The sequence below is a fragment of the Solea senegalensis genome, linkage group LG2 (assembly GCF_019176455.1).
Source record: "Solea senegalensis isolate Sse05_10M linkage group LG2, IFAPA_SoseM_1, whole genome shotgun sequence".
In the NCBI taxonomy this organism is placed as follows: domain Eukaryota; kingdom Metazoa; phylum Chordata; class Actinopteri; order Pleuronectiformes; family Soleidae; genus Solea; species Solea senegalensis.
Genome location: NC_058022.1, coordinates 27439219 through 27466819, shown reverse-complemented (window position 1 = coordinate 27466819; position 27601 = coordinate 27439219). Strand labels below are relative to the sequence as shown.

Sequence of the window (27601 nt, the reverse complement as noted above, 5' to 3'; positions counted from 1 at the left end):
AGAGATTCAAAGACGTTTCAAAGCTGTGGTGATTTGAGTGTTTGTTCAGAGTGCAGCTGTCTCAATATCTTCCCAATGAGCTCGAAGATCAGTCCAAATGTGTTCCACGTCAACCTCTGGCACTTTCTATAAAAATGCTTTCATTGTTTTTCTTTCGCTGCAGTGGAGAATATCACAAACACTGTCATTCCTTGCACAGGGTATTGCATAAATAGTGGGACAATTACCTGGGTAAAAGACAAAGATCGAAGAAATGGTTATCCTGCGTCACATGCTTTAGGTTGAACGTGTGCACAGGATAGATGACCGTCTTTTGTACCAGACGGGGCCTTTTGAATTCAAAGTGGATCATAAAGTGAGCTTTTTTATGGACTGATGCAGTTTCCTGGCAGTTTGGACAGGATTAATGCTGGTGCAAATCATCAAAGAAGCATTCATCTCTTCAAGAGATTTCACAGCTAAAGCAAATAAAACATGTGAAGGTTTAGAAGCATAGAAATGCCTGATTTCTTAGATTAAAAATGAATGACTCTACTCGGAGACAAACTCTCACGTTAACCCCAAGCAGCTACAAATTTGATACTTAAAAGAAAGTGCAGCTATACCACATGATAAGTGGCTATTGAAGTGTTATAGTTTATGACCAAGGTAAAAACCTGCCCTTGTAAAGTCAGAGTTTGGTTTATAACCTCTAAAGAACATCAAAGAGGATAATTAATAGCATCAGTATGCTCCGGACTGAGATGTTTGGTTATTTGCGGCACACTGTTCGTACAAATGCCAGCTGTGTACAGTTTGAAAGTGAAACAAACAGGTCAAGGCTGCATTAAAGCGAGCGTCAGCAGCTTTTCCCTAGGTCAACTCTGCACCGGGAGGGAGCCACTGACACACAATCAACATATGTTGACCCATTTAGCCAATCTGTACACAGCAAAAAGGCATGAACATTACAGGTGTTTGAGGCCATACAGGTCGCCTCATATTCCAACATAACCTCATATTCTAGTTACTATTTCCCAAAAAAGTTTTTTTGTTTTTTTCCACCCATCAGCACACATAACCACTGACTTAATAAACGAGTGTCCTATTTTAGCAAACATTGCAATTAGCCCAGTACTGTTTTAATTGCAGCTGAACTGGAAATATATCATTATGTCATTAAATAAATAGCAAATCATTCCCGTATGAATGCACAAGACAATAGGACGACGCTATTTTCTGTGTCTCTATAAATCAAAGGAAAGCAGGATTCACAGACGAGACGGAGCACAAAAGAGGAAATGTCCTTTGGTGTCATCAGAGACGAGTCCCATTTTTGAGGACGAGGATCCTCTTCTTGCTCCTGATGGTGCAATAATGTAATGTAAACTATGGATTCAGTGACAAAATATTTTGGAAAAAGTGGCAAAACCACATTTTTTGTTATACTAATAACACGTTTGTAAAGATCACATTCGTATGACGGAAAACTCTGCACAAGCATGTTGTGAACCAAAGTTGTCTCAGTATTTCATAACACGGAGTTTCCCCTCCATTCTTCACTTTACCAAATAAAACATTATAGGCATGTTTTTACATCTTGTTATACGCAGTATGATGTTGTTTTCGTGGATGTTTGGGTTAAACCTTGAAATTCAGCTGGACATATTTGGTGTTTTGGGAAACTGGAATTTCCTGTGCAATGGAAGCTTAGTGGATTTAAGCAGCATGAGACAGTAAATAACACCAAGTTAATGCAGTCGAATTGTTGGGGCTTCTGCTTGTGTGCACTGCCCACTCAGACAGACATTGTGTTGTGTTGTGTCCTGACCTCTCAGTGTCTCTTGTCTGCCTGACCGAGTCATTCTCTCCTCATGTTCTACTGGAATTTTCGTCCCTGCCGCTGTAATGCAACACCACAACAGGAACTGGCATTTGCACTCTGCCCAGTGTCTTCTGTGGCTTTTCCACTTGTCATATTACTCATTACTACCATCGGTCAGTGCCTGCGGGCTTTGGGACAAAATGTAGGGGGATGGGCATGCATGTCATGACCACTTCCTCTCCTGCTCACGTCCCCGCGACCCACGAACCGCCCTTTCATCAATCTATATGTGCGGTGGCAACAGTATGCAGGACTCAGCTGTGAGACGCAAGCATGCGAGCTGACCTGGAAAAAAGAATTCCTTTGCTCCTGAGGGCCTGGAGGGTTTGAAGGGCACTCTATAGGAGAGGCTGGCTGGTAATATTGCTCCCATCAGCCTCGGCTGTTGGTTCGCCATGCTGTGCAGGAAAGTGGATGCCAGCCATGCCTTTTTGCCAAAAACTTTGCTTTTCTCTTGACTAAATCCAGATATTATAACACTAAGTGAGGGACTCTGAGGACACTTAAAGACCTTTGAGCATCCCCTTGGCGCTACTTCTCATTAGAGAAGAGAGGATGTTCACGAGGCTCTTTTTTGTACATTCCTGTTTCCTACCGCTTCCTCCATCGTGCGTGCTGGGTAATTTAATTAAGTCCACTGACTTTTCTAAAGGGCAACTCCTAGAACCAACACAATTAATAAAATGGGGGGTCTCTTCTGCTCTCTGTTGCTCTTTGTTCATTTTTTCCCCATCGAAGTGTCTCAGCACAATCTCCCCCACCCCATGGCCCCAAACTTAATTTGCGTTCCTGAAAAGTCAAACCTGGCTTCTCTCCTGTAATTATTCATCAACTTTAAGCTCAAAGTAAATATCACATAAAGAATTCAGCAATTTCAAACTTCATTTTCTTTCGGGGATAAGCAGGGGTAATTTACATATCTTTTTTTTGAAAATACCTTTTCATGTGCCGTTTTCCTCCTGCAATTGCTCAGCACACTATTTTTCCATTTTTGGCAAGCAGCAGGAGCACACACTGGTGTGTGAAATCGTGCCTTCAACTCAGCCACAATCCTCAGGGAGTCTGTCAAATGTCAGCGTTTAAATGACACGGCTTTCGAAATGGATGCAGCTCTCTGGGAGTCTTATTAGCAGGCTGTGGCTCACAGATGGCTCAGGAGTCCCTCAGGACAGTTCAAAGTGTAATGAGGTTAATTAGCAGGAATCACAAACTCCACTTTAGACAAATCCTCATATTATGTGCTGTTGTGGATATTTTTCTTTTAGAATGACTTTAATACTTTAGACCTCAGTCTAACAATATGAATGAAGTGGATTATTCAAGCTTACCATGTGGAATTCTTTACATTGAACCCATTGCAAGCTGTTTGTCAGAGACAAATGTGTTGTTTTGGGTATTCATGCAATAAAGACACACTTAATCTGTATTTTATTCATTATATTAGACATGAATGGGTCAATTTATACTGAAAAATAAGGTCACTTAATGACATTTCAGTCCTACCAACGCTAAACAACTGCCCAACAGAAATTGGATTCTTTTTTGTGCCATATAGAAATGACAGTTTTTTTAAAATCCTGCAGCATAAAAGAAACCTGCATTTTACACTAATTCAGAATAATCCAGCCAGAAATCCCATCACGTACACACACACACACATACTGGCTGAGTCTGCGAGAGTCGTTTGAGGATACATTGGTCATGAAGCCGGGCTGAAGGTCAAAATCTAGAGGACAGTTCCCTCAGGCAGTAAAGAGAAAGGTTTTAAGGTCAGACACAAAACAAGCCCGCGCACACAGAGAAACTAAGTGGTGTGTGTGTGTAGCTGGCTTCCTCATATATGAGTATCAGTTATTGACACAAAAAGATCTCATTTGCAGCTTGGTTAGCTTTTGCACCGCGTGTGTGTGGCGCTGTGGACGCATGTTGTGGGCGATTGCTCCCTCGACCTCACAGTAGATCTCGTTTTCCATTGCGTGTTCTGAATTATGCATCTCCTCACCTGCTTAAAGCACACAGTCGGACACACTGCTTCATCATTGTACAGTTCAAGTGGGATTGTAAAGTACAGCTTTTTGAGTTCCAGCCATCATCAGTCAGCCTCGTAGTTGCAGGTTGATTTTAAGAATAATTGAAAACCCAATATTACACTTTTCACTTTGTTATTCTGTTGCCCTTTATGGAACTGCAGTAGTCTTTGTTTAGTGATATTGAGGCAGATATTGGCTTTATAAATATGGACGATGAACAAAGACTGCGTCGGCTAATTTATGGTTTGTTTGTTTGTTTGTTCTTCGAAGTGAACAAAGCAAGGCAGAACAAGGTCATTAAAGTAAGAAAAAAGAAAACAACCCGGCAGACAAAGGAAAATACTACTTACATTATGATTCTGCTCTGTTTTGGTGCAGTCTTGAATAACTTATGTAACACATTTAACATGAACACACCTTTTTTCTTTTGATAGATTCATTTCAATGTTCTATGTTACTAATATATTACTGGAAGATTGAGATTTAATGTATGTGTTATTTAATCCCACATAGTATTTAAATTTCATTTAATCTAATATTTTGATTGTTGTATATATCTTCTACACCTCCTGGGTTCCGCTGCACGGAATAGTTTGCTATTGTAAAAATAGCATTTCTATATTTGCTTTATCATCCTTGTCTTTATTCCCAATTGAGATCACGTTGAAAGCTTTTCAAATGAATACCACAGCATCCACTTTCCTGCATGTATATTTCATGCTCTCTGATTCTTGTACTGTATTTCTACATTTGTACCAGTCCTTATTTCTCCTTTTTCCTGCGCGACTCCTCTGAACAATGCAGCCTTTGGCTCTTACGAAGCATTAAGGTCTGTCAGACGAATTGGAAAAATCTGGTTTCAAGAGGCTTTCAAAAACCACATGAAATCTTAAACACTATAGTTTCATTTGGCGCCAGGACTGAACATAAAGGTTTCTCAGTGGGGCTTTAACTGGGTTTCTGATCAGTGTGAAATGTTGATGGAGTGGAAACAGAGTTCACAAAGTGAGCGTTTGTCTTTTTCTTGAACGTGAGCGGCGCGTAGTCGCTATTAGAAAGTCTGAAATCGGCGATTGTGCCCGGTTGCGTGAGTAAAGCAGCGATTGTAACATGCTCAGTCACACGGATGCCTTTAAGACATTTTAATTTGAAGTTTCTTATTTCGCCTGAAAATGGCAACGTCACTACATTATCATATTCGGAGTGAAGTGTACTCATGTGCAAACGCTGCACTGGCAGAGATAAAAACAGCTCTTCACATCACTATCATATTATCCGCGGCCCACATTCTCTGCATTGCTTCACTCATGTGGCTGAAAATGTAAATTTGGGTTTGTTAGTGTACGTCCTGCATTATATTGACTCGGGTGAACTTGTGTCACATTTCTGAGGTGGTTCGCAGTTGTAAAGGGTTGTAATTTGTAAAAACAATCAATAGAAAGAGGCTAGTAAGCTGGACAGTAACTGTTTCTTCATAAATGTTCAAATACAGACAAAATCAACACTGACAACGAACAGAATTCTTTGTCTTCTTCCTTGTACATTCTTGTATCTTTAAAACAAAATAGCTTTAAATGCTTTAATCTTTTCTCTACCACCTGGAACATCTTTTTTTTACATCCTTTGTTCACAACTATAATATAAACTGAACATAATGACAGACGCTCAAGCTCAAACTTCCCATCTTACCGTCTAAAATATCTACAAATACCCTAAAATAAACATGCAGGTTGTTCAAAGGGCAGTCTATACAAACCTGTCTTAAAATTAGCTCCACTACAAAGTTTGCAGAAATCCTCTGAGAAGTGTTGATTTAATGAGGTTACGTCTTGTGCCGATGCCCTCGATATGAAACTATCTGGCAGATTGTGTGTGCATCTCGATCATGTTGCATTAACTAACTCCAGGCATGAGCGCGTCGGGTGAAGTGTTTGCACGTGAACATGCCACAGGACAGCGGCGTCCAGATGTGTCCTCTTTTGAATTACAAGCACAACAGGGATGAATGTGGATTTGATTTTCAGATTTGAGGCTAATTATCGTTTTTGTTCCACTGAGCAGAAAAGCATCGTGGTCCTCCTCCACCACACTGAGGATGGAACAGAAACGTGTTTTGCTTTTGTGGAAATCAATACGGGACATGTGATGGAAAAATAAACATAGAACAACCAAAAGGTCATGTCTCCAGTGAAGCCTTTTCTCGGTGCATCTGATTTTTATACTTAATCCTTTTTTGGGAGTGATCCTAATGTGGAATTTATATCTGAAACACAGACTAACACACAAAAACCACCACAGTCACTGTTTCCACTGTATTTCCAGGAGCTATTTGGCTATCTTGAGCAGTTTGTTTGGCAAGTCCAAAACCATACTATCTCCATGTGCTCCAAATTTCCAGTAGTCACCCTCTGTCTGACAAATGACAAATGAAGAAGGGAATATCACAGAATTTCTGGCACCACTCTATTACAGAACCTCCAGAATCTAGATGGAGACATTTCCTGGTACATGGCGGCTTTGAAAGTAATAGTAACGGAGACAGGAATGAAACAGAGTTTGATGTCTGATGTGATAATTCTCACATATTTTGGGGTCACCATTCTCCAAATCCAAATTGATTATCAATTTTTTCCCTTCTATTTTAATGCACATGTTAAGACTTGTCTTGTTTAGTCTTTAGTCTCATTTAATGTTTCTTAATTCCCATTTTGATTGTAATTGAACATAATGTCCATCGTTTGTTTGCAATGTACAACGCTAATGCCTTATTGTCTAATTTGAATACTTGATTAACAATATGAATGTGACAACAACCAGTAAATGTTTAAATCCAGGGTTTTCCACCACTGAATAAGGTCGCATGTGTGATGCTAGCAACACGCCAATAGCGCTAGTTATCGCTTTAGTGCGGGTTGAATTTTGAGGACGTTTTTGAGGTTGTTTTTGTTAGTTACGGCCGCGTCCTTATGATGCATCGCAGCGATGCCCTGTGCTTTGCTGCACACGCATAACATAGCATACACACCGTGGTAAACTCACTGGGAAAGCAATAAAAATATCTCAGTTCGAGTTCGGTCAATGTGTCGCCCAAATTAGCAGTTGCCATGGTTACCGTTAGTTGGACGCAGCTTTGGGTTAGTGGGAGGAAGTAACATGTAGTTGTGCTACAATGGCTACAACCAAGACTGTGGCGACGCTTCGATCAATATCCGATTTACTATCAAGATTGTGACAGCCCTAGTGTTTGTTAGCCATGCCGGTGGCATAACTACAATCAAGGCATCACAGGATGGATAAATGGATGCCACAAAATGCAGCCTCCTCTTTTTCCTTCCAGGGTCACCTCAAATACCCAAAAAGCTAAGCAGTGTTAGCATGAATGGGACCATAAACTCAATCTAGGAAATGTTTTACTGACATATAAATCAAGTGAGAAGTAGATTCATCTTTTTCTGGACTAACATAAAAAAAACAAAAAACAGTCAAGTCGCCACAATGGCTTTCTTGTGTTGTGGTTTGCTCCCTTTTGTAAAGTGGACGGTTGCTTGTGACTTGTCTTTGCTATTTTATGAACATTTAAATAAAGGATAAAAAAAAAACAACTTTATGGACTTTATGCAACTACTTCAATGTTTTATAAACAGTCGTCGGTTGGTTTGCAAATGTTTGCATGGCTGCCGATGTCTCGACTTGTTTCTTTATACTGTATCTGACAAAAAGTTTGTTGCAGTACAAAGTGGCGTTATCAGAGAAAAATATCTTGAGATTTACATCACATTGCTCACTTTGTGGATTCACAAAGACATTCTCAGTGCTTCAACAGAGACAGAATGACACAGCAAAGTGTAGTCTTTGGGTAAAAGCACGTCTGACTCAAATGGATGGCAGATGTGACTTGAATTCAGTAGCTCTGCTCTCCGACAATAATGATCCCTGTAGGGTTTTCCCCATCAGCAATCGACAGAACGAGTGTCATGAAATATTTAAAGCAACGTCATCACATGTGATCGCGGTCATGGTGAAAACAGTGACACCGTCACTCTCCCCGTCAGAGAAATGGAAAGGACTGGACTCTGATGCTGTTATTTCTGGTGAAAGACCACAGACGTGGGCCGACACGCCCTGTTCAAACCGCGTTGCACTGGATATTTCCATTCACTGAGTACATGAAGAATTTGAAATGGACTCCTTTAAGGGCATAAGAGAAAAAGTAGAGGATTCTAACTTTAACTACACACCCACAGAGTATGTATTCAGCAAACGGCTTTGCCTCAGCAGGATTGTTTTCTTGTCGTTTATCATTCACAGATGATGTGTTGTCCTTGAGGATGATTAAACAGTGAGGCAAACACTTTCACTCATCCTCCAGCAGCCTTGAACGCACCTTTTCATGGCTTTTGTGCTGCAAAATTCAACAGTTTACTGTCCAGGTTCATGGGAGTGGGATACATGACAAAACATAATGCACTCTAAACTGCTTTCACACTAGTTTGACTCCACTGCCACACTAGTATTAATGAGGATAACATGAATGGAAGTTTACTGGCTAAAGAAGAAGCTGATACCACATCGCAGTTGAAAGAAGTTGAAATCCTGCTCTTATCAGGAGCAGATTGTTTTTTGAGTTGAATTTCGATGTATCGAGTATTGCATCTGTCGTGCATGGGTTTCGTGCAGTGTGTGTAAGTAATTCATGATGGATCCATTTCTTCTTTCCAAAATATTCAGAGGAATAGTGGTGGTGAAAAAGATGGAGGAAAGATGATGAAAATACAAGAGAACTGGCAACACATAAAGCTCCGCAATGAAACATTAATATGGAGACTGCTCATGGCATCACTGCACCTCTCTGTTAGACTAATTTCCCCTGCTCACACTACACTGTATGTATTACTCATTAAAACACTTGGGTTTTTTTTTGGTTTTTAACTGCATACGTGTACATTTTCATACAATTTCCTCATCGTTCATAAACACAAGGCGGGCTGGCTGTGGGACAATGAAAATGTCTGCAGGTTTCCCCTCCAAAGAAAAGCAAAACCAGACACTTCCCTCCTGGAAACCAGCAGCAAATTCAGCAGGAATGTTAACTGTTTTGTTGGCACACGGATTTGTCTGATATTGGTCACAGACAGTAGGAGGAATTGGCAGAAGTGGATGAGGATGGTACGGAGCAGAAATAGATTAAGCAGCAGCAGCAGCAGCAGCAGCAAACTTGGCTGTGTTATCAGTGTGTCTTTATACTTGAAAAAACAATTATTTCGCAACATGTTTCCGTCTGATAGATGTGAAATATGTTTTGTATCGTTGTAGATGTAACAAAAAAGGGGGAGAAGCAGCGGAGAGGGAATAATATGCAGCTTATTATGTAAAAGCAAGAGGCAGAGTATACTTGAAGTGTAAAGAGGTGAAAAGGAGTAGAGTAGACCCTCAGTAAAGGAGGAGCAGAAGTGACAGCCAGGTTCTTGTGGCCTATAATTATAGCTGCACATTCACCTCTCCTCTCCCCTCTTCACCTCCCGTTCTCTCATTCCTCCTCTTTAAGCCCCTCAACCTTGCTCTTCCTCACAGCAGTCGCCTTCCTCTCCCCTGGCCTCCTCTTTTGCTCTGTCGTCTGTCATTTCCGTACCATTTCTTCCTCTCGCCTCACGCTGCTTCTCTTAAGGATATCTGGGCCACTTGATGTTTGCGCTCATGCATGGGAAAGACTTTGCCTGTTCAGCTCACCCCGCAGGCCCGAGTTCATCCACAGACTGCGAGGGCACCACTGCTTTGTCACACACAACTGCTCAGGCAGGGCAATGCTCATAAAGTTAGTGTGAGAGCGTAGCTTAAGCGCGGTTTGCTTGTGTTGCTGTATTGCAGTCTAGTGTGCTATTACTATTAAAATGCAAGAAGGGCAACACCTTTAAAAATACATATTTTCATATATTTCGAAAACAAGACTAATGGTGCTTTCCAGCACAAATCGGCTTAACTTTTCGTTTTTCCATTAGCGACACCTAGTGAGCTGAGCCGATACTAAAATGAGATTGGCACTGGGTGTCGTCACAGGAAGAATCATTAGTGCGACGTCCAACAAAGGAATCAAACCAAAAGGAACAATGCCGAAACTGTACATCAATTAAAAAGAATTAAACTATCCTAAAAAAAACATGCGTTGATCTCCAACATTTAGCGAGAACATTTCTAAAATCTCAATGTTTATTTGCCGAAAGACGGCGATCATGAGCCGAACCTCGTGCAGAGAGTACTGAACTAATCTTTGTGCACCATGAAGAATTGCTTTGCTCGTCACTACTTTGTGTGTCACGTATAAAACAACGTCGCGGCGGTTTTGTGCAGCTTGTCAAGTTTTATTAACTGAATAATACTGAAAAATACTTTTATTCCTTAAATGATCTAAATATAGTCAAGTACTCGTATGCATAGTACTGCACCAGCCATTTTATTAGGTACACTGAACTTGAACCAAAAAAGGTTTGAGAGCATTATACTCAGTATTGTCCTCTCTTTTCCCACTGACTTGCCTCATATACTTACCCCGTGAAATGTAGAAGTATATTCTTCTTTTCTAATATCCCACTATTCTGCCAAGGTCTGAAAACCAGTCTTGAAACAACAGACCTCCCTGTGACTTGGCTGTTTGTCTCGCATAACATCTAATCTGATGCAGCAGTCTGGGCAAACCTCTGCAGTCCTCAAGAATGTGCAACATGAGACAAAAGGCAAACTGATTAAGCTTGGATAGCGTCACGGAGCGCTGGTGTTGGATACTTAACACTTTATATGTTCAACAGAAAGTGAATACCTTTCATTTTGGTTTCTGTCACATTTCTTTCCTCGCGTCGCTTATCCGTTATTATGAAATCTCTTTGTTACATGATCTTCCCATTTGCTACCCTCGGAGTCGGTGTCCTCAAGTACCATTTTTGTCTCAGTCGGTGTGGTTTAGATCTTGTTTTAAAGACTCGAGTAACCTTTGGTTAAGTGTGGCTAAAAGCAGACTTGCTCAAATAACATGGAGTGATCCTCGGTTGATTCAGTACAGGAAAAATGTACCAACACCAGTCGCATCCTCAAAGTCGGGCCAAATCCAGACAACAACTTTTAGGTGGCAAATCAATATTTCACAAGTCTTCTGAGCTATAGTGGGCCTCCACTAAACAATGGGATCCTGACCTGCATAATTCATCCCTCACTCATTCACTCCTCTCTGACTCAGATGCCTGCAGAACACACAGGGGATTCAACTTTCCCCAACTAAACTTCAGATGAGAAAACCTTTCAAATACATCCACCTCTCCATCCTCAAATCTCTGTGGTATTTGAAGTCCCGGTGTACCATCCCTAATAATCGCAGCTACGCTGAATAATTCATCACTGATTTACATCTCACACAGAGGCCCTTTTACTTTGTCCAAACGTCAGTGACTAAAGCAAACAAAAATTTATGAGGAGTTTTTACAATCCGGATTTTATTTCCAGATGGTGAGAAAGTATCCTCCTCCACACGAGCCTTGGGTGCATCACAATCGTCTAATCGTCCGTGTCCTGAATGTCTGAAAATCATCAGGTCTTTATTTAGAATCACGACTGAATCTGCCTTTGATTACCCAACAAGTGCAGTTATTACAAAAATGATAGTGGCAGGAGATTTTTAATGAACTTGACATTTGATGCTTCATGGATTTTTACCAGGTTCCGCGGTAATGTCTTTTCATAATGTGTAATTAGGCACGGACCTTAGACGTGGGTGTGCAAAGACTCTTAACAAAGGATGATGAGTCTGAGTCAGTGTGTTATCTGTGCACCAGACCGTTTCTGAACCTGGACACTTAATAGTCCCGGAATTAGACGTGGAGCTGATGGCACACTGATTATAAGAGAATGAGGGCAGTGGACATTGATCGCGACATTCACAGTGACTTTACAAAGAGACACACCACGAGTTTGACTGGACGGAAAGTCCGTCACGACATTTAATCTTAAGATCGGACCTTTTTCTGTAGCTTCCCCCATGTTATGGAACAGCTTACCCATTCAAATGAAATGGACGCCGATGGATGAAGTCATAGCCGAGAAGACAGAGTCAACTCGGATTGTACAAGTTATGGATCTAAACAAAATCGGGACCGAAATTTGGCCAATTAACCTCTAGTGTAGGGCAGGCTTTACTAGATTTTTTACCACTTTTAATATTTTCCTATTTTTACTTTTTCTTATGAGTTACTATGTTCTTGTCGTACCATGTTGTTGTACTTTTTTTTTACCCTGTGAAGTGACTTGACTTTCAATGCCGCTTGTAAATGTCGGGCCGAGACAGAACGACAGTTACTCACTTCTTACCGAAGGTCTCGGAATCAAATGGATTCAGTCAGAGATTTAAGTGCAGAAACACAGCTACCTGTTTGAGAGGGTGGAGCTTGGGAAGAGGGTGGAGTGAGGGATGGGTCTCACTTGGAAATAGCTACACCCCGAATCATACCCTGCTTTTTGTAATCAAAATGGAACATAATTTACAAAATGGATGTCATACTGGAGGCTATTGACCTGAAACTAGTGATTCAGACCACAAGCCTATCAGAAAAGCCTTAGCTGACCATATCTGCTCATTTTCGTATAGACTTAAATACAAATTACTGGACTTTCTTGCACCCAGAGACAAGGAAAAACATTTTTATGTGCAGTTTATTATTCAAACACAAACGGGAACAGTTGTCACTTGCAGTTGCATTATTTATGAATTTCCAAATGGCTCTTCCAGTGCCAAACAACCACCGGGATGACCATGTTTGGAGCCAGCAGGTAAAAGTGGCTTTGGACGAGATTTCTCTAATAGTGTCCGACCCAAATGTCAGCTATGATGATGTGCAGGAGACAAAGTACAGATGTGACCTCCTCGCTATCACAGCTCTGCACACACCACGGCACTGAGCAGGATTCTGCAGAAATCACCCATGGCAACTCCATGGCTTATCCCATAAAAGCACCTCAAAGATTTTCAAATACGTCTTTTCGGAGCCCGTGTTCTCAAAAGCCTCACACCTCACAGCATTTATTTAGTCACAGTATAAATAGCATCACTGCAAGGAATGTCAGTTTTGCTAATGTCAACACACGACTGCGTACGTTTGTGTCTCGCCACCTTTGAGGGCTGTGGGAAAACTTGCACGGGCATGAGATGAATCCAAACAAACTGGAGTTCAAGCTTTAATGCCTGAAGCGCGTTAAGTGGAAGTTTGAGCCGCTCCGCGCCGCGAGACGCATGTGCGCAGCTGAACCTTTTTAAAAGTAAACGGCGGCGCTCATAAATTATGACGGTGTTGTTTATTTACACCGAGACCCGGTTCAGTAATGTAACGTCCTCAAAACGGCCCTCTTGCTTTATTTAAGTACATTTGCAAATGAAAGTTTCGAGGTTTATAGTCACCATTTCTGTCTCCCACACAAATACCTACAGTATGACTCACCAGTCGAACATTTTTTACAGGGTACGCAGTGAAAATACAGGACAGCAGAGTCCTTCACATCTGGCTTTACATATTCTCTGCACATATTCTGATGCTCTCTATAGAGGGACTACAGTATCTATCTGTCTATTCTGTTTATGTTTAAGGGCAGGTTAACATTGCACTTTGGGGAACTCAGTTAAGCTGAGATCATTTTGTCAACATTTTACTTGTAAGAGGAAGACAGCATTTTTTTTTTTTTGATCTGCAAATATAGGGTTTCACAGAAACATCAGATATGATTTAGAGAAAAGTTTTTATTTATGCTGTGGGACTGTGACTCACTAGGTATTATTTTAGTGGAAGTGTGAAGGCCTCAATTCAATTTGAAACGTATCTTTTCGATCAAACTATTTTGTATTTAGTTGTTTGTTTTTGTCACCCTTAAACAATTTACCGATAGAATTCATGAAAGTGTTCTTTTTTTCCTATTTAATGATTGGCTCGGTCACACGGTAGGTGTAGTGGTTAGCACCCTTGCCTTTGCAAGAAAACCCTAATGCTCGAGACCCGGTCGGAACAAGGGCCTTCCTTCCTGTTCTCCAGTTTCCTCCCACGGTCTAAAAACATGCAATATGGTTATTAGGGAAATTGGAGACTCAGGGATGTCAAACTCATTTTAGTTCCGGGGGCCACAAACGGCACCATGTGATCGCAAGTGGGCCAGACCAGTAAAATAATAGCATAATAGCCTATAGTCAGATTTTAGAATTAATGAGGTACAAATTAGGAACAAATCTCAAATTTCTTGAGGAAAATAAGTACAATTTCAACAATAATACACCTAAGTTTACTGTTGACCAATCTTAAGTAGCTTAAAAGGATAAGTGAGTAAAAGTATCTTACCAGAAAATGACATTGGTAGAAGTTGAAGTCAGTAAAAGTCTTAAAGTACATGACATTTACTGTACTTGCTGTTCAAAATCAAAAGCTTCTGATGGGAGCTCAGCGGTAGGGCGAGTTGTCTTTCGACTGGAAGGTTTGGGGGGTTCAATTCCTGACTCTGCTAGTCTGTATGTATCACTTATGAGACACTTAACCCCATGTTGCAGCGTGTGAATGGGTGGAAACTGTAGTGTGAAGCAGTTCATCAAGACCAGAAAAGCTCTATATAAATACAGACTATAATACTAACTCTTCTTCTCCTGATTTTATTTGGTAGTAAAGGGTAACAAATATAATTAGAGGAAATGTAGTGGAGTAAAAGTAAAAGTTGCTAGAAATACAAATAACAAAACAGATATATTTATATCTCAAGCTGAAAAATAATTAATTTTATGAAATAATTAAAAAGGAAAATATCCTGCGGGCCGGACTGGACCCTCTGGTGGGCCTCATGTTTTACACCCCTGCTCTAAATTGCACGTAGGTGTGAGTGAATGGTTGCTTGTCTCAATGTGGACTGGCGAACTGTTCAGGGTGTACCCCGCCTATTGCCCTATGTCAGCTGAGACTGGCGTGTGGAGGATAAAGAGGTAGAAAATGGATGGATGGATGATTTCCTCTGCAAGCAGCTTGACAAACAATGTGGTGTGATTTTTGCCAGCGATCCATTTCCATGTAAATAACTAACTGGCTGCAGGGATTTATATCTGTCAGGCGTCTCCTATAGAACTGAGCCACATTGGCCGATGGCCTGCCCCGTTACTCTCTAGGCGTATAAGCTGTGTGTTGATGTGTGCGTGTGTGAACATGTGTCCAGCATGGCTGTGTGTTTCCGCTCCTGAGGGCAGATCAGTATACTATATCACGGTTGGTTGGACACTGCCCTCCAGTCACATCACTGCAGCGTTGCACTGCTGCTGTACTGAATAAAAATGTGTCATCATCCTTACAGTTGCCTCTCTGCAGTAACATCCACCCCAAAGCAAACCATCAAGTCTAGTTTTGTAATAAACATGTTAAGAATTGTGTTGTAAAAGCACAAAATTAAAACAATTAACATCAGAAGTACTTTATTAATACATATGTTCATACAATATTCAAATAAATACAAAAAATATGCACTGGATTCAACCATAAGGTTGTTAAAGATGCCTTGCCATAGACTGAGTGTGTGCATAATAGATGGAAGACAGTGTCTGGATCCATGTCACATCAGGCTTATACCAAAAAGGTCTCAGTACAGAAGAACAGAAGAGTATTCTGTTTTGAATTTCTCATCATTTTCATAAAAATCTGTGGCAATTGTGTAACACGGCCTCGCCGCAGTCGTGTTGCACAGATGTTGTCATCATTAAATCATAGTTGTGCGGCGTCTTCCTCAGCAGCAGCTCTTTCATTCTGACAATGGACATTTTGAGTTTGATCAGGAACATTTCAATTTCAGCGCATTTAGATAGTGAAACTGAAAACGTCATGTGGACACGGTGTGGGTGGGTGGTGGTCATAGTGTAGGCCTGAACACTCATTCATTCCCTCAATGTACTAGGTTTTAATGTCAGGTCTTGCCTATATTTTTAATGCAGGAATAATGTTTTTATCTCAGATTATGTCTATTATGTGACATACAAGACTTTGCCAAGCTGTTTCATTGTTGTCTCTGATCGCTGTCACGCTGTTGTAGCACGAGAATAATCCTCATGTGGAGACAATAATGTTTTATATTATTGATTATTTGATAAAAAAAAATAGCATTGCTTATTTAACTTTAACTTCATTTCACACAAAACCTACAGTAATTGATCATTTGCCATGACAGACTAACATGTTGTCAGATTTGGTCAGTGAATGTTTGTGAACACCGGGATTCTTGTCACTGTCATATTTTAAAATGTTGTTTTCATGAATGAAAAGCGAGCGAGAGAGAGCGCACTGTAGTCGTGGATGTTTTTGCGTTGTTATTTTCTCCGACAGTGATGTGGCTTATTCAACAATGAGTCACAGATGGGATAATTAGACTTTCGCTAACGTTCCTATCTTCTGGCCAGCGTCTGCTATAGCGTATGAGGTAACACATGAGAATAAAGCGCACTGTGGCTGCTAATGAGGACCTTGTGGGTATAGGAATTCCTCTCAGGCTGTGTGTCCGTGTGTTTCTGCATGTGCAATCAAAAGAGAAAGAAGCAAGCATGCGCTGTTTAAGTTGTTGTGCGTAAAGAACATGCACTCCCTCACATGCCTCCACTGAAACGTGATAAAACCAAACTTTTCTTAACTCTCTCCAGGATGGGGAGTGGGGCCCTTGTGTCTCTGTGTGGATGAGTTCATGCTATTTTGTGCCCGTGTACTTTTCTGGCAAATTGTCTTCAAGCTTGGCCAACTGGATAACGTTACTCTGGGCCAAGTCATTAGCCACTGAAATAAAGCAGCTTTGTTTTGTTGTCACGCTCTACAAAATTCTATTTAAAACCAGGCGTGCATCCAGTGCCGGCAAAAAAGACAAAAGAAAAGAGAAGAACCCGGAGTACAGTATCTAACACAAACTACCTCTGCACCTTTATTTATTACACTTGATCGGCAACATGTGACAAATGGAACAAAACAAAAAATGGAAGCTGGAGTGAGGAGATAACTGATCTAAAACAAAAATTGTATTTAAATGAGTTTTTATTGATTGGCATATGTGTATCTGACTGCGAGATGTGAGATTTTAATCTTTTAGAAATGTTATTTCATTGACTTTAAGCAAGAGTTCCAACTGCACCTTGTCACTATTTTGATTATTATCTCATTGCTACGTTGGTCTCTCTCTCTCTCAGAATAAGACGACTAAATGCTCGTCCATTGCCTTTTCCAATACGTCTAATGGTCTGCTGGCAGATAATTTCATTTTTCTGGAGGTCTGTGAGGTGATTTAATATGCTATCGGGCAGGACTGCAATAATTGAAACCAAAAGCATTTAATCTTTCTCCTTTTTTTTTCTACATTCCCCCTTTTTTTCCAAGCCATTAAACAACTAGTCTTACAATTATTCCCTTTCTATTTTTAGTCTGTGTTTAGTTCAGTCTCCATTTGTCACCTTCAAAAACTAATTTCGCTCGTCGTCCATTGCAGTTTGCAAGATATACTGTGAAGTGAAACTTTAGAAATTTCCAAAAGCTATTCAAGGATCTTGGCTGACCTCTAGGGGTGTGATTTGGACATTACATTTCATATCACACCAGTTTTTACTGCATTGTTATTGCACATGAGGTTTGTTTTCCAGCAGAGCAGGAAAAGAAAAGTTGCTTGATGAATGAAAAAAGGTACAAAATGAAGGAGCTAAAGTCAAATCAAATCAAAACAATTGTGTAGACAAACGTCTAATGTCTAAAAATATATAAAACTGTTCTCTCTTTCAATATGAAGGACGGACACCACCAACAACAGTGTAAACTTTACCATATTTAATTCCATAGTAGCATATTGAAGATGACACGCAGTACAAAAGCAATTACCAGATAATCCATAATGACTTGTACCCAGTAAACCCCACCAAATTTAAAAAATAAAAACAACAATAACAACACCGTAGCACGTCTTTAGTTTCTTTTAACATAGTCTTGGTTAAGCGAGACAAAGCTATGACCATTACAATTCATTTCCTCTTTTCTTGTTTTTTTGTTTGTTTGTTTTTTTTCCTTCTTGATATAAAATTGATATATTGCATTTATTTATTACAACACTCAACGGAAACATAGTCCAAAAAAAAAAGGATCACAATATAATTTTTAAGCAATGCATGTAGAGACTTTAAATCGTGAGACTTTTGGCACATTTATTTCCTCACGGAGTTTTTGTGTTTTTTTTCTGCATTTTTCACAAAAAGGTGCTTATAACCACAGGCTTTGATTCTAAATTGAGAGCTGCAGATGGATGCCATGGAAACGCTGAAGTGTGGGGCTCGGGCAGCCGCATGCTGGTGCACATGGTCAGACAACAGATGGCACTAGAACTCTTAGCACTTTTCCCCTCATTGTGTTCGAAATTAGGAGAAACATAAGAGGGGATCCAATAAAGTAAAGCTTCTTTCCAAATGTGATGCCAAAGTAGTTTTAGGTGAGCAAATATTACACCATAACTTGAGAAAATGTGAAATATTTGCCAGCAAATACCCACTTTAACTGTGACATTTGTGAGGATTTGGACAGATCAGTTGTGGGTGAGCCTGTTTAGATTTACAGAAATACTGCATTTAAAGATTTGAGGATATAATCCTCAGTTAAACCATATATATATATATATTTTTTTTATGAATTGCAATGGCATAATTTAAAGCGTGAGAATCCTTTTCGTCATAAAATGCGTCCACACCCAGTTAGAATGTTCAGTCTAGCAGGAGAGGTAAAACAGATACAGATCAGTCAGTGTCATTCACATACACGTGTGTTACTACTGTGTCGAGTCGTTTTATAAATAGCTGCAAATAGGATACTCACAATAACCCACGGATGAATTCCTTTTGTGTCGTACAGTTGTCTCAAGCTCTTGATTTTTACTTGACTGTCCGATAAATATCTTTAAAGTCGAGAAAGAAAGTAAAGAAAAGACTTTGGCACGTTGTTCCTGCGGAGCAGCAGGAGTAAGAAGCAAACTCACAGCTAAGTGCTTTGTAATCATGTCGAAGCATTTTTGCCACAAGTGAAGCATTTTACATTCAAATATTATAGAGAGAAAGCGCCAAGATGGAGGCTGTCTCATAAAGGGCTGACATACTTTTAGGTAGATAGGCAAAAATAAAGACTTAACATGTCATTTTACATATATATTGTTTATATTTGTCAGCAGTTTGGGTGTATATACATGTGTATGTATATATATATATATATATATATATATATATATATATATATATATATATATACAGTCAAAGAATTTGATGCTGAAAAGTAAATCAACATTTGAGACGGATGTGGCTGAACGCACACAATAAGGTCCACACATAGCAGCAAATACTAATGCGTACATCTTATTTTAATGGTGAATTGTTTAAAAAATTCGACATTAAAATATAACAAAGTAAAGAAACGGTGCCGTCCCAATGTACAAGGATCAAACGTTCTCAGAAAAGCAGATGTGGACATGGCATTGTTCTGAAAATGTGTCAAAGAGAGAGTTTTTTGAGGTATTTCTGATGGGCATTTTTTTTATTTTTTTTTTTTTTTTTTCATTATGGACATAAGAGACGAGCTGGCAACAGGAGCAACCTTTGAACATCCATACAAAAGAAGAAATACTAGTGGCTTCTGGATGTACAAATCGGTATAAGGCCGCAGCTGCACATGTAAACAACAACGCCATGGCGCTATAGATGCCGGAGACACACGGGGGAGGTTTCATGAAAAGGATGAAATCCATGGCTGAAAGGGCAAGGCGAGGGACAAGCGGAGGGCGCTTGATGAGGATTGTCAATTGATGATGCGCACGTTGGCAGAGTGTGAGTCCGCGGTGTGCGTTCACACCAGCGTTTCAGGCAGTGTGTCAGCATTGTCTGAGGACAGCAGTTGCCAGATCTGCCAACGGTCCCTCTGCCAGTCCTGCCACTCCGGGCTCTGCGGCACCATGTGGCCGTCTGTTGCTGAGGCTGAATGACTCTGTACTGTGCTTGACCTGCCATGCTGCAGAGGGGGCCGCTGAGCCCCAGCCAGCTGAGGTGAACTTTGAGAAATAGCCAGTCGATGGTGGGCGTTATAAGGGGGCGGAAAGCGGCCTTCGCCAAGCGCGCCGGGTTCTCCGTCGGCAGTGTTCGCCCCACCTTGGTGTCTGGTGTTAATTCTGTGTCCGCCTGCCCGCTGGAGGCTCTGCGTGCTGTTGAGATGTGATGTCGCAGATGGGCTGATGTTCCGCTGTAAGTGTTCCGCGTGAGGGCTGGCACACACTCTGGTGACGGGGGGGTGGGGTCTGCACTCTGTGATGCCGGGTGCCGTCAGAGTCTGCTGCACCGCTGCCTGGTGCCTGCCATCGCCATGGAGTCCGTCGAGACCTTCCTGTGAGCTGCGGGAGCTTCCCTCTGACATGTTGCCATGGGAACCTTGAAACAGAACATCAGCTTCATCAATGGAGTAAATCACTGTAAAATGTTTGGCTTAAAAAAGTAGGAAAAGGAAAAGCTCCAGCAGGATTTTTTCGTTTTAGACCTTTGGGCTTTTGTATTATTGTTGATCACTAAACTTGTTTGTCACAGTCAACAAGTTGGTTTTCTTTCCTCCCAACTTGTTAATGAGCTGCAGGCTCTCACCTGGCAGCAAATAAGCTATTAAATGACTTAAAAAAAACATCAGGACTTTGCTTTCTGGTGACAGAAAACACTGTGGCAGCTTTATTAAGCCCTTGCTCTTTCACCACTACAGCTCCTAAAGTTATTGTTTACCTGTGTAAGACTGGTCCTTTTGTATTGGTTTCAGAGTGCTGTGCCACGTCCCCCAAATGTTAGCATGCTCCTCAGATATCGAGTCTGAAGAAATACAAAGTCACACAATAAACTAAAGCGCATGAAAGTACTTTTCCATTCAACCAAAGTAGTAAAAAGTAGTTTTAAATAATTGCTAGTCCTACTGCCACAACCTTCACCGCCTCATATTGTTCACCTCTCCTCAGCTTCATCCACCCTTGTAAAAAAAAAAGTTTCAATAATTCAACATTGTAACTATTTATTATATCATAATAATTATTGTTATTAAAATTCACCAAAAAGGTTTTGTGTGACAAGGGGGGAACTATAAATGTGAAATACCATGACACTACACAGTGAGTTATTGAATATAAGGAATAGAAAGCCAATAAAAACTCACATAAATTAAAAAAATATATATATTTACTTTACTGGGTGCTATCCAAAAAGCCAGTAGAAAAATATTGTTGGTGACACAACACTGCAAAAGACGTGAGTTATTTTATATAACGTGCAATTAAAAGCCAATAAGTCAGTAAAACCATTAGATTATTAACGTGTAAAATGATTTTGTTGACACAACAAAACTGTGTAAAAATTCTAGAAAAGCACATGTATGAGCTGTAGTATAATCATCAGAGGATTCGGTGAAAATATGCTGCATACAAATGACATTATTACTGAATATTTTTGTTTCTCTGTGTGACCAATATCGCAGACCAATGTCAGATGTTCAAAATGTGCAAATCTACTTGTGTTTTGCCTACGTTTAACACACAAGTTATTGATCGTGGCCGGTCAAATCTGTGAATTAGTTATCCGACTTTTCCTCAGTCGCAGCTCTCATTTCCAAATGTATCAGTCACCTTTGCTACCACGTGGATCAGCTGTTCCAGACTCTCTGCTCCAGCTGCCCACCTGCCCCAGCACAGTGAACTGCTCTGGCACATGGAAATGCTGCTTGATGCCCGGTTCTCCCCTGCGCTCGCTCAGTATCGGCGAGTTGTTGTCATACGGGGACACCTCGCCACTCGACACCTTGTTGGAGTCACTGGAGGAGTGGCGCTCGCTCAGGGTGAAGGACTCTTCTGACTGTAGCAGGTCAGGACTCCTGCGTGGAAAAAGAAAAAGGCGGTTGAAAGAAACGAAGAGTGGACGTGGAGAGACTAAACACTTTCTGTGTGTGCGACTTACTGCGATGCTTTTCTCCTCAATAGGTAGTCGACCACGTCAGGATCAGTCTCCAACAGACTCATCAATACCTCATTTTGCAGATCAGGAGGCACCTAAAATATTAGCAAAGGATTTTACAACTTTTATCTGCTTGGTGGATTCATAATTCAGATCATATTACCAAAAAAGACATGGACATGTGGCGTTTAAGTGAATTTTAGTGTGAACTTAACAAACAGGAGCATTTTTCAGCATATCTACCTAAGACATGTCTGCTTATCAAACATGTGTTCCATAATGAACTGCCTACAAACATGAAAGACCGCTCCTCATCCTCCGCTGCTCTGAAAGTTTCCAGATCTTTTTTAACCGAGTCGGACATAAGCAGGTTACGAAACGACTTTCAGATGTCATTCACAGAAGCTGAGCCGCGTACAAACCGACGCCGAGCAACTCGGTCCGAGTTCACTATGTGCGATTGATAGCTCTTCATTGGCTTACTGCAGGAATGTGAGCCTCAGGGGAACGGCGGTAGCACATTACAAAACATTACGGTTAAAAGTGTAGGACCTGAAAGGACCTGGTCTGCCTGTCTGCACTATTTAGAAAATCACAAGAAGCAAAAAAAAAAAAGAGCAACGATGCTGTAATGCGCGTATAAAACCGTGACCTCATCTGACACCATGTGAGGGATTTCATGCCTCAATTGTCAGCTTTTTTTTTTGTCTTTTTTTGTGTTTCGATGAAAGGTTTTTGGCATTAACGACTTCACTGTTCTACTCAGAGGAATCCAGGCATCATTTTAACCCATAACACTTATTTTCTGTGGTCATTTTCTGTCTTTGCTGTTTGTTTTCATCTCTTTTGTCCACTAAACCAGGCAAAGCTCTGCTTTTATTAACTGAGACGCAAACCATTGTGCGCTAAACCAGGAGGGATAGTCTTACTATAAGTCCTCACAGGAATGCAAGAGGAAGTTGGTGTAAAAGGAGTGAAAGGACGAAGCGAGGTGAGATGACATGCTCTCAATTGACTGACCATGAAGAGTGTCTGGTAGCTGGCGATCATCCTCTGCAGTACAGCGATGACGGCCGTGCTTTCCTCCGCGCGGGCCGAGCTCTGCACGCTGAACTCTTTATCCGAGCTCTTCTGCTTGTGGAGAAGGTTGGGGCCAAAGATGGTGGCCAGGTTTAAGGACGTCATCTTGTTCCCTGTGATCTGAGGAAACGAAACGTCTGTTTCACAAACTGCACTGTTGGCGTAGAAACAGCGTCCGTTCCACCTCCTGGCGATAAACAATGGCTCTGGAGAAGAGCTTTTAAACCCCACCTGTTGTTTGCATTCAGTTTAAGAGCAGTTTTGCATGCAATATGTTCATTAGCCTCGTAATGAGAGAGTGTTTCGCAAAACAGATTCCTCCAAGCAACACGAGGGAGTATTTTTCTTCCCTGTGAGGAGACATTATTAAGAAAGTGTTGCAGAAATGACATCACCCCCTCCTGACTCTTCTTTTTCTCCTCCACTTCCCACTTACACATTTATCCTTCTTTGTTATAGCTATTCTGTGGGCACAATTTTTTTTTTTTTTTTTTACCATGTCATGTCCGGGGCTTCTTAGGATTACTCATGCAGTTTGTTAACAACAATGTGCACAATTAATGATATATACCCTTCAATTTCTCAAATAATAATCTTAGGGATACATTGATTTGTCAGCTTCTATCCCTCTTTTCTCCCTTTCCACTCCCAGTCCCAGAGGAAAGATGGGAGCCACAAGCAACCAAAAGTAGTGATGTGCTGTTCCAGTCTGAGTGTGAGAGGCTCTGACTTCCTGTCATGATCTCAGATACTGGAGCCACAATGTCCAGAAGCAAAAAAAAAGAAAAAAGTGTTTTGAGCCCTTTTATTCTCAGACACAGAGGCAACAAATCACACTTCCATCTGCGCACACACATACCACAACACACTCAATGTTTCCCCTCAACAACACCACATCTGCACACTTCCACGCACGCACATGCAGATAAAACACAACCGACAAAGAAGCCTGAGTTTGGCCAAATAGCTTGTGGAACTGAGGAGCAATGGATTGTGATGTCACTTCCTTCTTTATTGTGCAAAATAAATAAAAGCTGGAAAAGTCGCAAGCATAGAAGTCACGGAGGCAGAAACCTATTCGGCCTAATGTTTTAGTCATTAGACAAATTGGGGGATCTTGGCATGTTTAATACATTTTAAAGCCAATATCTGCCGTACTATCTACTTTTAGTACTTTTCTAAACAATACAACAAAGTAGTTCATGTTTAAAATCTATTTGTATTCATTCTAAACAATACAACAAAGTTGTTCATGTTTAAAATCTATTTTTAGTACTTTTCTAAACAATACAACAAAGTTGTTCATGTTTAAAATCTATTTTTAGTACTTTTCTAAACAATACAACAAAGTTGTTCATGTTTAAAATCTATTTAGTATTTTCTAAACAATACAACAAAGTTGTTCATGTTTAAAATCTCTTTTTAGTACTTTTCTAAACAATACAACAAAGTTGTTCATGTTTAAAATCTATTTTTAGTACTTTTCTAAACAATACAACAAAGTTGTTCATGTTTAAAATCTATTTTTAGTAGTTCTAAACAATACAACAAAGTTGTTCATGTTTAAAATCTATTTTTAGTACTTTTCTAAACAATACAACAAAGTTGTTCATGTTTGTATTGTAATTACGGGTTGACCAACACTTTCAACTATAGCCATACCAAAGAGGTTTCAGATGTGCCCTCACACAGCCACTCCTGTTGCACAACCAAGGTAGAGAAACATTTACTTTGTGCTGATTTCCCTTAATTAAGGTAGGAATTTCGTTCTTCGAAGCTTCAGATGTGATGTTTCCTTGTGCATTTTACAGCCAGAAGGAGGAAAAAAAGGCATTCACATCATGTCGGATGCGATAATCAAATCCACGCTGTTTAGTAACCTTACAGCAACACTCACGCTGTATCAACGGTGACAGCCACAGAGAAATATACACACATACCAACCACACAGACTGATTTCTATCACTTCTTTGGTAATTTCCCCTCAATGAGATGGAAACAGGAGGCAAACAGAATTTTAGGCAGCTGCCCCAAAAGCTGTTAGCACGTGTTGCCTGCAGCTACAAGCACTTTGTTTATATTTTTTTCGTTAACTGGATTTGAAGAGGGACTATTTAAAGGTTTTATTTCACTTACCTCCTGACCGTCTTTGGCCCGCTGGTCATGGGCATGAGCAGCAACGGTGGACAGGAAGTCCAGAAGGCGATGGAGCGTGTCACTGTTGCATGCTGGTAGCAAATAGACCAATAACTGAGCAACACTCTGCTGCTCATCGTGGTCCAACACTGCAACAGAGATCAGGCTATGAAAAACAGAACAAGGAGCAAGGACTAAAAACAAGAAAGAAGAAAAAGGATAGTGGAGCTTACATGTGGAGTTGATGAAGGCAGTGTAGAGCTCCTTGGTAAGGAGAGGGTCAGGCATGTCCCTGAGGAACTCCTTCAGCAGGGCAGCCACATCGTGAACACTGTACTCTTCATCCAGCTGGACGTCGATGCCGCGATCAAACTCATCTCGTAGCTGAAGGAGGGATGAAAACAAAAGAGAGGAAGAGGAAGACGTTGAGTAAGAAATATCCTCTACACACAACAATGGACGTTATTCCCTGTCGGTTCAAACTAGTTTTACTAGCAACTAATCTCTGCCATCATGACCTTTTGGATTGCTTCCACACAAAAAAAAATCTGTTGTCAGATAGATGAGTCATCTGAGTGCAGCATAAACCAGTTTTCACCTTACGTTCACAGTGGGAGCTAACATGCATAAATGCTGACATGGCCTTCACAATCACCAGAGAACGCAAAATGGATATTTTCACATAGATGTGTGAACACAAACTGTTTAATTTGGTGTGTTATAATAAAAACAAAAGACTAATTATAAACACACGAGAGAGTGGTCAATCTAACCACAGCACAAACTTTACTTTCACATTTAATGTATAACAAGAATTTGCTCCCCATTCTTTCAGTGCTCTTCTGTATGTTCCCATATAGTGACAATAAAAAACACTAAGAAAAGCTGCTTATTCAAGCTGATATACTCAATAAGAATAATCACTCTTCATAGAAGTAAAACCCTGCCTCTAAGAAGTAGAATAATCCTTCATGATGCTGCCGCTGCTAAGAGACTGACATGTGAGATGGACTTAAGATGTCACCTGTTTAAAACTCATATCTATTAGCAATTTCCATGAGAGTCTTAAAGGTTTAAGCTGATTAAACATTGTGAAGTGTCTTGCCCGAGAAACTGAAGAAAGATTAAGGTTGGATAATATGTTCACTTTTTTCAAGGTAGCACACCTCCTCTGTTATATATCCCCTGATATAGGACACCATGAACCTAAGGTCAATCAGGCATCCGTGTGCTTCCTGGTGTATGAAAAAGTCAGTCAGTGAGTAAATAAGTAGAAGTCGGAGCTATAAAAACATGAAAAGAAAAGGCTATGTAAAATGATGGCACCCACACTGATTGACCCCGTATCTTTTAACCACGATTTATGTGTTTGCTCATAAATATGTTCATACATTGGGTCAAAGGTAAGAGATAATAAGACGTGTAGGAGTTACAGGAGCAGCTATTATTGTGTTTATTCAAGAACATTGTCTTTGTGCTTGTGAGTAAGGCTGCTGAATTAAAGACTGTTCATGAGATGACAAATCTAAGATGAGGCTTTTGTGCCATTAGGACCACCTTTAGTTGGTATGACTTGATCTACTTTGTTGTCTGTTGTGTGACAACGAGATGGTGACTTTTTTATGCCTTATCTGTAAAGCATAATGATGTACAGGGCAGAAGAGGGTCAACCAACCAACCAACGAACCTGTCAACCATATGGCCAACCACACAACTACCCAACCCACCCTTCTATCAACCAATTAAGCAATCAACCACCCAACCTCACAACTAAACAACTAACAATCAATCAATCAAACAAACAAACAACTACACAACCAATCAGTCAATCAACCAAGCACACAACTACACAACCAGTCAGTCGATAATCAAACTAACCTCTCAATCACAAAACCAATCAACCAACCACACAATCGGTCAGTCAATAAACTATCCAAACCACCCATCTATCAACCAATTAAGCAATCAACCAACTAACCTCACAACTAAACAACTAACAACCAATCAATCAATCAATGAAACAAACGACTACACGACCAAACAGTCAATCAACCAACCACACAACTACACAACCAGTCAGTCGATTATCAAACTAACCTCTCAATCACAAAACCGATCAACCTGTAAATCATCTAATCAGTCAATCAACCAACCAACCAAATGCAGAACCAATCAACCAGCCAACCAACCAACCAACTTACCAGCCAACCAACCAATCAATCAGTCAACCAGCCAACCAACTACACATCTACACAACCAACCAAGTCAACTAATAAACTAAAATACAAAAATCAACTAACCAACAAGTTAACAACTATTCCAAATTTTTCATACAGAAGAGAAATAACACGCTCCATGACCACTCACCTGTCTGACTCTTTTCTTGGAGCTGCCCACTCTGAAGATCCCCACAGTCTGCAGACCTGTGGAGAGGGAACACACGTTGTCTATAACAGCTGTTACTGCAGTAACGGC

At 40.5% G+C, this 27601-nt stretch overlaps 1 protein-coding gene across 2 annotated transcripts in view; it reads right to left on the bottom strand.

Annotated features, from left to right (window-relative positions):
• Positions 1-19152: 19152 nt before the first annotated feature.
• LOC122761718 (rho GTPase-activating protein 6-like) overlaps positions 19153-27601 on the bottom strand; it is a 36752-nt gene continuing 28303 nt past the window's right edge. The window contains exons 7-14 of one of the 2 annotated variants that reach the window (XM_044016966.1): positions 27494-27549; positions 25360-25510; positions 25127-25275; positions 22931-23110; positions 21914-22005; positions 21586-21830; positions 20699-20782; positions 19153-20359 (exon numbers count right to left, since the gene is read on the bottom strand). In XM_044016966.1, coding sequence (XP_043872901.1) covers positions 19785-20359; positions 20699-20782; positions 21586-21830; positions 21914-22005; positions 22931-23110; positions 25127-25275; positions 25360-25510; positions 27494-27549 — 1532 coding nt within the window. In that variant the 3' untranslated portion in view covers positions 19153-19784. The remainder of the gene's footprint in view (positions 20360-20698; positions 20783-21585; positions 21831-21913; positions 22006-22930; positions 23111-25126; positions 25276-25359; positions 25511-27493; positions 27550-27601) is intronic. The other variant, XM_044016971.1, reaches the window with a different exon arrangement.